Source organism: Octopus bimaculoides, chromosome 5 (assembly GCF_046866305.1).
Source record: "Octopus bimaculoides isolate indiv1 chromosome 5, ASM4686630v1, whole genome shotgun sequence".
Taxonomy (NCBI): Eukaryota; Metazoa; Mollusca; class Cephalopoda; order Octopoda; family Octopodidae; genus Octopus; species Octopus bimaculoides.
The window spans coordinates 86,181,669-86,196,420 of NC_142932.1; the positions used below are offsets into that span (position 1 = coordinate 86,181,669).

Genomic DNA, 14,752 nt, shown 5'->3' on the forward strand with positions numbered 1-14,752 from the left:
TATAAATACTCTGTAAGTGCAGTTATTGCACACCACTTTTTGCTTATTGTTGTAAAGTTTTAGCAAAAACAAAAAGACCTTTTATTTCACGGTAGTGATGTAGGCTGTCATCACAATGGAAATTAACTGGAATTATTAGAAACATAGTAAACTTTGACTAGTCCCACCCATTTTTTAGTAGAACATAAAATACTGACAATAAATATGGTTAGTCCACATTACTCTATAAGGAGCATAGGACCGATTTCTCGGCGTATATATTCCTCCTTGGATGGGACGCCAGTCTGTCACAGGATTGTTCATTTTTACCAGCTGAGCGGACTGGAACAACGTGAAATGAAGTGTTTTGCGTAAGAACACAATGAATGCATCGCCTGGTTCATTCGAAGTTTACATTGAAAATTTACTCAACTTTTAATAGGAAAACAGTATTGGACATAAAAGATTGCTGTGGTCAAAGTTACAGCAGAATGAATGGCAAGTATAGCTAGTGACTAACAAGCATAAATGAAAGAATATTGATTAATAAGCAGCGAAGGTATGGTTGTGTGTTTGAAACCACGTGGTTTCGGGTTCGGTCCTGCTTGGGCAAGGTACGCATTTCCGATCAAAAAGCGTGATAGTTGGAGTAACAATGAGTAAAATTTTTTTCCAATACATATAACATAACTCGTCAGTGAATTCTTTTATACTTCAGTTGCGTAACCGTGTTACATCGAGTTATTCTCTTTTCTCAATATTTGCACATTTTTTTAAAATGTTAAAACTGTTTTTATTGAGGGATTTAAAAGAACAAACAATTTCTCACAATATTTTACTAATTTCATCCCAATACAGAATATCTGTGTGCGTGAGCGTTTTTATGTTGTGTTGTGTTTGTCCCCCGTCACCGCTTGACAACTAGTTTCGATTTGGTGCCCCAGCATGGCCTCAATCCAAACACAATCAAGCAAAATAAATTCATATATACATACACACTGACAACCACACACACACATATATATATAAAACACACACACAGATATTGTGTGTGTGTTTCCTTTTAAGGAGCTGTTTTCGTTCTACAGTTCTTGAAGCAGTTAACATTGCTACTGTCATGGAGAAAGCACCAGTGTTGTTGTACATGTCAGTAACCACCACAATCTGTCTCTGTTACTCCTGTATTTCTTGTTGCCAACAACACAAGCAGAGTAGCAATTCATTTAGTTTTTTTTTGAAATATGGAAAAAGCAACCACTTGATTACACAAAGCAAACCAGAGACACGCACACGTAAAGACACAACCTTAAGTCTTACACGCAAGCATATAGCCACGTACACACACCACCAAACATACACTAACATATAGCAATATTATCTACACATACACAAAAATATACCGATTGACGCACATACACAAACATATCCGTACAACTGTATACAGCTACATATAACATACAAGAACACACATTGATAATGTAGTGTATTTTTCTCTATAAATGTACAAGCACAAACATGGATACTTGCAGACATAAACATATATACATATATATTATATACCGATGATTACCCCCCTACACACACAGATACGTGTGTATACAATTCTTATATACATGCATACACACATTATCTACATATGCATACGTTTGCACACATACATGTACACATAACAACACTAATATAATAAAATGGATGGAGAGATAGAGATAAATGGAGAGAGGGAAGGTGAAGAGAAAGAGGGCCAAGGTTGGAAGTCATTATTACAGACAATCCGACACAATGTAGACACACATTATTATTCCCCTCCTCCATTTTCGTTTCCGCTTTTTATCATTTACTCATTGTTTCTTTGTTGTCATTTCACATAAATGTAGTTTTCGAAACAAAAACATATACAGACAAATAATGACATTTATTTGACACCACAGCACCACCACCACCTCCACTTACATGTATGAACGTGTTTGCGTGTATACGCGCGCAACTATTCCCGATATAAGTATGTCTGTCTGTGCTTGTCTGTGCGCGCGACATGATTAGTCTTGAAATGTGTGTGTGTACGCGCACAATTTGACTATTCTTGATTATGTGTGTTTATGTGTACGTGCACGACTATTCTTAATAAATGTATGTCGGTTAGTACTTGTTTCTGCATTTATGTGTGTATGTATAATTATGGGTTTATGTATGTGTGTTTGTATGGGGAGAATGCACGTAAGATTATGTTTGACAGAGAAAGTGTTTATGTATATCTATAAACAATCATAAAGAACAAGTAGACATGAATTTCGGATCTTTTCATTCGTATTAGCTTATACACACATGCCTGAGCAATTTTATTTCGTTAGTTTTTATCACTAGACTTGATTCTTTCATCTACGCACACTCATCTGTGTAAGATGGGTTTGAACAGGGTAAATTACAACCACTCCTAAATACGTAATGGCTGTAATTTACATTACTACATTTAACGCTTTTTGTGTTACTATAAATTATATTATCGAATTTTAAATATTTTCGATCCACGGTACACTGAATATGCATTAAAAGTTAACGCAAGGCATGAGCTTTTTTAAAAAGTTTCATATATATATATTATAACTTGTAGTGGTGATATATTAATGAGTATGTAGTGTTTTATTATTAACTTTTGAATTATGAAATAATGTATTTCACACATAAAAATACGAGTTAAATTAATTTCATTCGTGTTTTGTTTTGGAAAAAAATTTTATAAGGCTTGAACTTTCATTATAGTAGTATCTATGGAAGACCGGTGGGATTATTATTTATATGAACTTAAAGATTGATCGCAATTTAGCATATAATTTAGTTATTGCAGTTAACTATTAATACCGATACAATGTACATTGGTTTATATGTTTCTTGTAGTTTTATTAAAGTGTTTAATCCTGCCTATATATTGATTGATTAGAATGTGGTTATTAAGTTTTTACTTTTATATTACACTACGGAAGACGGTAGGGATTATAATTTTGTATAATTTAATAGAGTTGTCGCTGTTTAGTTACGTATTTAGGAGTGGTTGAAATTTACTTATGGTATTTATTTATCGGTACGGTTGTACATTGGGTAAATGTGTTTAAAAGTTGTAGTTTTTTGGTTTGTTTGTTCCCCATCAACACTTATTTTAGTGCTGTTGACACCGCCGGATTGAATGGTACTGCCCAGGTGTCGAAACCATAATGATATCCGTGGGGCAGCTTATGATGGAGGTATGTTGGATTGTTGGTATGGCTGTTTTTGTATATGTGGAATAGTATTGGATTGTTGGTGTGGCTGTGGAATAGTATTATAACACATCCTTTTGATATATAAAGGACGGGGGTCGTAGTTTCGGATGCAGCACACACTACAACACAGGAAAAGAAAATGTTACGAAAGCAGGGGCATGGAATTAAAAGCAATTTTTAATTTTTGAAAAAACATCTTTCAGAATCGTAATTTTCCTTGTATGAAACACAGGAATGCTAGAAAAGAAGAGAATATATTCGATATTTTTTAATATTCTACATCATTATTATACAGGAATGTCTGGGGGTTCTTTTTGAAATATACAAATTCTGGATTTCCAGCTATATTCTACACTTCTAAATCATTTATCTCATCTCGCTTTATGCACTATTCATAAATATAGCAGAATGTTGTTTAAATAAGCATGACATTTACTTTATCAAATGACATTCAGGTAAAAATGTTAATGTAATCCCCTTGCTTCGTTTAGTAACCACGGCGGTGTTGGCTTCAACGATAAGTGCTTTGTCGTTTGATCGACCGAACTACCTAATCATTACATAAACGTGTAAGTGGTTGAATATTCCACAGACAATTCTCATATAAAATCAGCATGATACAATATATAGTAAGAATTGATATCGGATCTATTTTGAAACGGGGGCCACATTTTTCATTGTTTTACGTAGTGTTTTTGGTACGGAAAGACTTTCAAACTTCGTATACTTATCTATTTTGTGTTATAGAACAGAAAAATATTTTTGTATTCGAATTTATTTCATGTAAAAAATTGTCTTATTTCGATAATTTCAACCAATCACTGACAAGTATTCAGTTGTTTATATTTACTCCTTTGGCTGATTAAGCGATGTAAAGCGTATTTAATCTCCATACCTTCGTTTTATTTGCTTTTTTCATTTTAAATTTGCTTTAACCCTAACCCTAGGGTTAGGGTTAATTGTTTCAGAATCGTTTGTTTATGTAGTCGGCACTTAATGTATATCGGCTGAATGGACGTCAGTGATTGGTTGAAATTACAGAAATACGACAACTTTAACATGGAATAACTTAGGGATTTCTTTTTTTTTTTAAGAAGACTAAGAGAAAAAGATGTTTTATATGACACATTCTACCAGTGTTCCAGGTTTCAAAGTGTTTCGTTAATGAAAAATGTGGCCCCCGTTTTAAAAAAGATCCTTGATATCTCTATTACAAGAACAAAACATCTATCTAATGAGCTTCTAAATTAGTCATGAGCAAAATTGCAGTCTGTAGGACTTTCTGAATGGCACACCAACAAAAAGTTTCCTTGAATTCTTTCAGTAGTGCAGCCCGCTTGATGAACCATGTCTGGTGCTGGCCGCTTCTCGCAAAAGGTTTCCACGCCTGTTCTAAACAGTTTCTTTCTACTAAATTCCAAGACATTTATCCAAGATGCCATGTAATGAGATCAAACCTGGAGCCTCATGATTTCAAAGAGAGCATTTTAATGTCTCAACTATGCCCTTATTTACCATCACAATCTACATATATCCGTGTTGCTTAACTCCAGATTTGATTTCAGATCAAAGACATTCCAAATATACTTATTCTACCTTAGTTGCTGGATTAGTATACCCATTACCACATTATCCAATATGTCCTCCTTTTTTCAAAACAGCATGTTTTAGTTATTGTTTCTAGCAGGCTTTGCAAATACATTCATATTGTCTTATTGACCCATCAGTATGGTTACATAGAGATATTAAATAAGTTATTTATGAAACGGTAATTGTCTAAAATGAAGCACAAATTTAACTAATTACCGCATTCGTCGGTGTATAAGTAGATAACGCAATAATCTTCTTGATATCCTACTCATAAATAACATAAAATCCTAATACAAAAGTAATTGTAATAGAAATAAAGATTATAAACCCAACAATAATAAAATTGAATTGATAATAAAAAAAAACCCGGCGTAACTAAAGATCATATGCTTATTGAAAGACATTTCAAAGTGGTTTGGGAGGCGGGAAATTAATAATTCTGTGCATGTAAATAGAATGTTCCGACAGAATACTAAAATTAAGTATGAAAACATAAATTTATCATAATAAACTTTGTTATGGTGGAGCTGTATTTCAGCTTTATCTTCTTTCAGATCAACTGAATAGTTTTTATATTTCGATTACAAGAATTGCCGTAATAGGTGTAAAATGTGTATCTCTAGCAATAAAATTCTGTGTAACTGCGATCGGCCACCAAGGTGATGTACCAAAGGTATGGTCAGGTTGTTTTTTTTCCCCACGGCAATAAATTCATTAAATAAGCGGGTCATGTATGCTAAGGAAGTAGGAATAATGGGATGACGTGATCTCACATAATTAGCGACGTAACTGTGTGCACTTTTTAGCAAATTTATGCAACTAGTCTGTTAATTTGGCTTGTTTTCAACCTTTTATTATTAGTAAAAATTATTGTACCCTGTGAACTCAGGCTCATTCTGCTCTTTAGTGTACGGAGTTCAATCTTCCATATATATTAATATAGTCATATTAGACATAAAGAAATTTTAGGATCTATTATAAATTTTTTTTAAAAAGCGCATCTTGTACACCAGTAAATATTGTAGTATTCCCTGTTAGGAAGCTAGGTACACCTTCTCGACTTACGACCGAGTTCCGTTCCGTCTGACAGGTCGTAGGTCGATCTGGTCGTACGTTGGATTTCTATTTTCCAACACTATTTTCATTCAAACGAGTTATAAAAATATAAATCCCAAAAATTTAATCCATAATTATTGTACATAATGTAAAAAATACATATGTACTCTGTTGTACTGTAAACATAAATACAATCTAAAACTAATGTAAAAATTAATACAAATGAAATTCCGAATACATACAATAAAAAAAATTGTTCCAATGAAAAAATTGCAATTGAACATAAATTTTCAATTTTCACAGTCATGTTCTTTGGTTGAGGTAGATGGTTTTTCAAGGAACATGATGAGCTTTGAATAGTTTTTTTCTTTTTTTCTTCATATATCTTATGATAATAACGCACAGCATCTTGAATGATATGTCCAACTTTTGCAAAGCGTTCAACATTACAGTCCATTGCTTCAAAATTAGTGAGAAATTTATTCAGACCCCACAACTTTCAAACGGTACCTGAACAAATTCCTCCAGGAAATACCAGATAAACCACCTACACCTGGATACGTCTCAACCAACAACAACTCTCTGCTTCAGTGGTCCATAGTGTCCCGAAATAATTAACTAAAAGACTTATCCAGGTGGTGATACTGACTTAGCCATGTCCCAGGCTGATAATGCTGAAACCAATGTAAGTTATATGACCATTATTATTGCCAACAGCGAAAATTATAACAAACATTAAATACTTTATTAGGAAAAAGAAATTTTTAAAATGTAGCTGTGTGGTAAGAAGCCTGCTTTTTAACCACATAGTTCTGGGTTCAATCCCACTGTGTGGCACCTCGGGAAGGTGTCTTCTACTATAACCTCAGACTGACCAAAGCCTTATGAGTGGATTTATGTGTGTCTTTGCGTCTGTGTTTGTCACCCCACCATCACTTGACAACCAATGTTGGTGTGTTCAACAGTTCAGCAAATAGTTACTGATAGACTAAGTACTAGGCTTACAAAGAATAAGTCCTGGCATCAATTTCTTCAACCCAGGACTGTAGTAAAAAGACACTTGCTCAAGGTACCATGCAGTAGGACTGAACCTGGAACCGTGTGGTCGTGAAGCAAACTTCTTTACCACACAGTCACACTTGTGCCTGCTATTTAGTTAGCAGATTTAATTTTTTAAAAAATTTTTCTGAAATTTCTTGAGATGAAATTGAAAACAATAAAGATACCAGAAATAGTGAATACATTACCTAATTATTTAAAAATTCCTGAATCTATAATTTTCTTACCCTAGTGAGGATTAGAGAAATAGTAATTTGGTCAGCTTATATGTTTAGCATTCTTTAGCATGAAACCAACTGATAGGATATCATTTAGACATCAAAGACAGATTGGAGTAAAAAAACCAAATATGAAAAGGTTTGCAGCAAAAGGAATTTCTGACTGGCTTTTAATTCTAGCTGTGGTCTTTTTTCTTTCACTTTTATAGATAATGCTTTTGAGGAAAATGTAACCAACCACCACAACATTCCAATCTGTTTGTCCTAAATATATCCATCAAAAGAAATCAATATTATCATTTGGTAGTGGTAGGCTTGAGTGTTCTATGTCATTATAAGAGTTTAGTAGCTTATTGGGGGAGATAAAAGACTATAAAGATAATACCGTTTAGAGCTACTACAGTGAGATCATACAGACATACTGATTTTCTCAATGCTGAAATTATCAGGGAAATTATTTTAACAAAAAGGGTAAAAAAAAGTAAAGAATAATATGTGTGTGAGAGAGAGAGGAGGTGTTGCAAAGTTCCTGGCTTTCAATAAAAGAAAATACAGGGGTATCAGTTAATTATGATTTTATTCAACATATTCCCCCTCTCAGATTCACACACTTATTGCAGCAGTCCTTCAGTTTTTCTAAGCGCAGCAAAAGAACTCAGAAGGTTGGCCTCCAACCAGGCCTTTTGCGATACTCTTGAAACCAGGAACTTTTCAGCACCTCCTTGTATATATATATATATATAATAAATGCGAAAACTAATTTCTGTGTATCAGTGTGTCACACTTAGATCCCATCTCTCACTATTCAATGACACTCCTATTATTACTCATGATGGGATATGACTCTGGTGGAAGCAATTGCAACAAATTCTCCTAAACAACTCAGAGATCTGTTTGCAGATCTTCCCATTCAGCGTCAGTTGCTTTAAAGCTATATACTAGCTAAAAAGCCACCCGATATATGTGTGTATATATATGTGTGTATGTGAGTGTATATATATATATATATATATATATATATATATAAAACTTACTTGGAAATGGATGCGTGGTGTTCGATCACATAATAATATAAATGATATATATATATATATATATATATATATGCATATATGCATACATATATGTACATACCTACATATATATGTATATATACATGCATATGTGGGTACAGGACATCAAAAAAACGAGAACACGAAGAACAATCCCTTCATCAGTTGTCCCCTGTTTTATCTACTCCGCATTTTGAAGGTTGGGAAAAGACGCAACTTCATTAAAACAGTCTTTCTCGCAAAGCAAATTAAATAAAATTTGGGATTTTTGTGGAGGGGGTGGGGTTTAAAGTGATAACAAAAACAGGACAGTAAGAACAAAACAATAAAAATAAATGGTGAGGGCTGTTAAGCCATAACAAGGTGAAGTAGTGAACGCTGGAGAAAGGAACTATGAAAAAAGAAGGCAAAAGTAGGTGTTATCTCTTGTAAAGTGAGAGGAAAAAAGAATAGCCACTGGTCACATGTGAGCAACAAGAGGGTCAAGGAGGAAGAGTGAGGGAGAGAAAGAGAATGGTGAAGGGGAGGCGAAGAAAAATAGAAAGAAAGAATAATAATAGTGATAAAGGGAGAATAGAGAGTGTAGAGTGTGCATCAGAATTATTAAGATAAAACTTACTTGGAAATGGATGCAAAGGCATCTATCATATAATGATATAAATAATATATATATGTATGTATGTATATATATATATATATATATATATATATATATATATATATGCATATATACATACATATATGTACATACCTACATATATATGTATATATACATGCATATATGGGTACAGGACGTCAAGAAAAACAAGAACATAAAAAAACAAAAACATGGAAAACGAACTATTTTTTCGAACAACGAAAGACACAAATGGAAAACAAGACAAACAACACAAAAACGACCCTTCATCAGTTGTTAGCTGTTTTTCTAGCCTTGTATTTTGAGCATTTAACAATAAGATACGCTTTCGATAAAACAGTTGCTCTTGCAAAGCAAATTAAATAAAATTTGGGATTTTATGGTGGATTAAAATTGGTAAAACAATCAGGACAGTGAAAACAAATAGGAAGGGCTGCTAAGCCTAAATGTGGTTGTGGTGGCGAACGCATAAAACAAGCTTGGACAGGAGACAGACAAGAACATGTCTTCGTATTATTATATGATTGAATGCCATGCATCCTCTTCCAAATAAGTTCTATCTTAATAATTCTGATATGCACTTCACTATCTTTTTACTCTTTTGTTTTTCTCTCTTTCTTTCTCTTATTCTTTTATCTCCTCTTCTCCCATTATTCTATCCTATTACCCTTTCATTTTTCTCTTTTCCTTTCTCCCATTCCTGTTTTCTCTCACTTATCCTACCTCCAATTTTTCCTCTCCCCATCACAGTCCTCTGTCTGTCACTCTCTCTCCCTCACTCTTCCTCTCTTGCTCACGTGGCTCCCACGTGACCATCGACCATCTTTCTTCTCCTAACTTGTGTTTCTTTCTCTCCGTTGTAGCTGGATCAAGGAAGATGTGTTCTTGTTTGTCTCCTGTCCAAGCTTGATTTACACGTTCGCCACCTCAACCTCATTCAGGCTTAGCATCCCTTCCTGTTTGTTTTCACTGTCCTGTTTGTGTTACCAATTTTGACCCTCCGCAAAACCCCAAATTTTATTTAATTTGCTTTGTGGGAGCAACTGTTTTATCGAAAGCATGTCTTGTTGTTAAATGCTCAAGATACGAAGCTAAAAAAACAGCCAACAACTGATGAAGGGTCGTTCTTTGTGTTGTTTGTCTTGTTTTCCATTTGTTTGTTTCATTGTTCAAAAAATAGGTCATATTCCATGTACTCGTACTTCATATTTTTTGTTGTACACATTTCGTGACGTCCTGTGCCCACATATGCATATATATATATATATATATACGTATAGATGTAAGTATGTACATATATGTATATAAATATGCATATATATATATTATTTATATTATTATGATTGAACGCCATGCATTCTTTGCCAAGTAAGTTTTATCTATCTATCTATATAAATATATTTATATTTATACATATATTTATATATATATATTTATATATGTATATATATATTTATATATATATGTATATATACATATATATATATATATATATATATATATATATATATATATATATGATGTATGGTGAATTTATGGAAAGAAGTCCCATGAAACTCATCAATTTAGTTAAAAATGGAGAAGACAAGTTGTTCAAATATATAAGAGAATTTTAATTCTTATATATTGTAACAACTTGTCTTCTCTATTTTTAACTAAACTGATGAGTTTCATGGGATTTCTTTCCATAAATTCACCATACATCATATTTAAGTATTACTTTCATATCTTCGCAAATTTACGCCTGTAAACTATCTGCAAAATATGAAGAATCAACATTAGAAATCTTTTTCTGGAAACCTTCAAGTTAAAGGATGAATCTACATTCAACCTTTTTACACCTATATTACTATATTTATAACATTTTTCTAACATGACTATTTAAATATATACTTTAATCATATGACACAACTTACTAAATATCTAACTTGCTTTGTAATCATGTGTGCGCCTAACCTCGCGTGTGCGTATGTTCACATTTTTGCTAATGCTTGTATGAGTGTGTGTACTTGTGCCATGCAGCTTGCCTGGGGGTGTTTATACATACATATCGAGCGAGATCGTTGCCAGTGCCCCTGGACTGGCTCTTGTGTGGGTGGCACATAAAATACACCATTTTGAGCGTGGCTGTTGCCAGTACCGCCTGACTGGCCTTCGTGCAGGTGACACATAAAAGCACCCACTACACTCTCTGAGTGGTTGGTGTTAGGAAGGGCATCCAGCTGTAGAAACTCTGCCAAATCAGATTGGAGCCTGGTGTAGCCATCTGGTTTCACCAGTCCTCAGTCAAATCGTCCAACCCATGCTAGCATGGAAAGCAGACGTTAAACAACGACGATGATGATGATGATGATCTGTTAACGGTTATTTTCAATACTTTTCCCACTGGATTAAGTGTTCGTTTCTCTTTTTGTCTTCTGCAATTTTATTTTTGGATCTTCTATATATATATGAAGAATTTTCCTCCATCTAGCTTGTTTTTCTCTCTACAAAATGGAAAGTTGAATTATGGAACAGTCATTTTAACGAGTTTTTTAAAATTTATTTATCACCCGACGAGATACGTCTGCACCACCAGATACTCCTAAATCAGTTTTTGTGTGTCCCACAAGAAGTGTCGAAACAATTGTTGTGATTAATAATATATTCTTGTATATTCCATCTTCTGTCTTTCATTTGTTATATTACTATATATATGTGTGTGTGTGTATTTATAAAAGACAAAATAGAGTGAAAATCTCTCGAAGACTTGTGTTATATGATTAAAGCATATATTTAAATTGTCATGTTAGAAAAATGTTAGAAAATTTTGTGCGTAGTGTTATTGTTTAGGGAGAAATAACCGGTTTTGTATTTTCTTTTCAAATTTCTCATATTTCTTTACTGATATTGTGTCATGTCTTTGCTAGAAATTTGAAAAGAAAATATGAAACCAGTTATTTCTCCAAAAAGAATGTCACTACACACAAAATTTTATAACATTTTTCTAACATGATGATTTAAATATATTTTTTAATCATATAACACAAGTCTTCTGTAGTTTATTCACTCTATTTTATCTTTTATACATCCAACCATGAGCTTTCCCACACCAACTCGAATACCAGAAGTAGAGTAATATGCTCTATTAAAAAACAGAAAAAACTGTTACTCAGAGTTTCATGTTCCCATTCATCAGACAGTTTTGTTTAGAATGGAGCAAGATAGAGTTATATGCAGAAATACAATTACTGTGATAGGTACACATTTGAAAATGGTTTTGTTTCATTGGTCCTTTCATCTAACGGTCTTTTCAATAACTGGTTGCATGAAATTACAATTGCGGTTTAAAATCAAATTATTATAAAAATCAAACACAACCTATAATATACGTATATACACAAAACATACAGGCATTGATACATGGTTAAAACATAAATATATAGAAATGCAAATGCATGTAATTCTTAAAATTACTTTCTAAACATTTTCAATCTAGCCATAAGTTTTATAGCATTTTTAATAGAACATTGAAGGTTAGCTATTCTTGTTGCAAAATCTTTGCCTATTTTATTAATCAGTATAACACAAAAATTATTACAAACAACCACAATGCTGAATCTAATCTGAGGAATTGCAACTCCAAAGATAAGACTTGCTGTCTGTTGGAAGGTAAATGTCTTGAAAACGGAATTGTTTATAGAGCTAAAATGCAAGTAGATGGTTCACAAGAATATAAAACTTACACAGGGGCTTCAGAAAATTCATTCAAGATTTGGTTTTATTCCCACCGAAATTCATTCTGATACCCCAAGAATAGGACAGCAACTAGTCTTGCAAAGTATGTCTGGGAATTGAAAGAGAATAACACCCGTCTTTTCAATATAATCTGAGAAATTTTTAGAAAAAGCTTTATCATACAAACATGGAGCTTATAAAAAACCCATGAAATGTAATCTTTGCCTCTCAGAAAAGTTCTTCATCCTGTTCCAGGATAAACATGCTTGGAACCAGAGACATGAGCTCTTAAATTCCTGCAAGCACACCGCAAGGTTTAAAATGTTAACTGATAAAATACCATATGGGTAAAATATTTTGACTTTTGGAAAATTTTGACTCTCACATTTGAATTTGACTTTACACCTTATAGTTATTTTTGTATTACAATGATAGTATATATTTCAACTTTACAGTTTATATTTACATCTGAGTTTTAAGAAAGCCTTCAACTGTTTTACAAATTTAAGCTTAAGATTTGCTGAGGTTTATTTTTATTGTTTACTCACGCTTTTAATTATGTTATATTAATTTATTGTGCAATTTCCTCATTTTTACATTTTAATATTATATATAGCAGTTTTTTTTCTTAAATGTGTCTTTGCGTATATACATTATAATATATATTTATCTTGAAATAAAGATATGTCTATCTCCATATATCTGTGTGTATGTATATATTGGATCTATTTCAAAACGGGGGCACCAGTTTTCATTTATGTTTTATGCAGTGTTTTTGGTACCGAAAGACTTTCAAACTTCATATACTTATCTATTTTGTGTTATAGAACAGAAAAAAATTTTTGTATTCGAATTTATTTCATGTAAAAAATTGTCTTATTTCGATAATTTCTACTAATCACTGACGTCTATTCAGTTGAAAACAGTTAGCGCTGTAACGGTGTATATCGTATTAATCCCCGAACCCTAACTAGACTGTTAACCCTAACCCTAACTCTAAAATTGTTACACACATAGATACGCACAGCGTAATTTATTATATAAACAATATATGCGTATAAATTACGATTAAACCGGATGAAATATGTCACAGGGTATAACATTTTTATAACCGCCCAGCAGTAACTCTATTCAGCTGAATAGACGTCAGTGATTGGTTGAAATTACAGAAATACAACTTTAACATGGAATAACTTGCGATGTACGTTTTTTTGTTAAGAAGACTAAGAGTAAAAGATGTTTTATATGACACATTCTACCAGTGTCCCAAGTTTCAAAGTGTTTCGTTAAGAAAATACTGGTGCCCCCGTTTTGAAATAGATCCTATATATCTGTGTGCTGTGTGCGTGTGTGTGTGTCGGGATAGCACCTGTGCCCAGCGTCGCCTTCATGGTGCGTGTGTGTGTGTCGGGATAGCACCTGTGCACAGCGTCGCCTTCATGGCACTTGTGCCCGTGACATGTGTAAGGATTTTCGAGCGAGATCGTTGCCAGTGCCCCTGGACTGGCTCTTGTGCGGGTGGCACATAAAATACACCATTTTGAGCGTGGCCGTTGCCAGTACCGCCTGACTGGCCTTCGTGCGGGTGACACGTAAAAGCGCCCACTACACTCTCTGAGTGGTTGGCGTTAGGAAGGGCATCCAGCTGTAGAAACTGGCAAATCAGATTGGAGCCTGGTGTTGCCATCCGGTTTCACCAGTCCTCAGTCAAATCGTCCAACCCATGCTAGCATGGAAAGCGGACGTTAAACGATGATGATGATTATATATTATTTGGGTATGTATTTGCGAATGTATTTATTTGTATATTTGTACGCGTGTCTATATGTGTGTGTATTTGTATGTATGTTTGTATTTATGTAGATATGCCTGTCGTTTAATGTGTGCGTTTTGCAAGCTGAACGAAGTATCTAACTTTTGTTAGATACTTTTAGGAACGCCAATCCTCTCACTCTCTCTACTTCTCTTTTTCCCCTTTCTCTCTCTAATTTTCTGTTTCTTTTTCTTCTTTTCCCTTTTTTCTTTCTCACAACACTTGTTATTCTCTGATACTTTTTTCCTTTTCTTTCTTTCACCTGTAACATCTAAGTTGTATAAGCATACACCAGGAGGTTTTATGCGCGTGTGTGTGTGCATGTATACATGTATTTGCATTTGTATATATTTATGTTTTGCCTATAAATCTCTCTA

General features: G+C 33.5%; 1 protein-coding gene across 4 annotated transcripts in view; it reads left to right on the forward strand.

Moving 5' to 3' along the window:
• The first annotated feature begins 336 nt into the window (after window positions 1–336).
• The window catches only part of LOC128247922 (uncharacterized), a 37,192-nt gene continuing 22,776 nt past the window's right edge, over window positions 337–14,752 (forward strand). For 2 of the 4 annotated variants that reach the window (XM_089352517.1, XM_089352518.1), the window contains exon 1: window positions 2,777–3,215. In XM_089352517.1, the coding sequence (XP_089208643.1) occupies window positions 3,186–3,215 (30 nt within the window). In that variant the 5' untranslated portion in view covers window positions 2,777–3,185. Of the gene's footprint in view, window positions 478–2,776; window positions 3,216–14,752 lie in introns of those variants that run through there. The other 2 variants (XR_016241935.1, XM_052968368.2) reach the window with 2 other exon arrangements.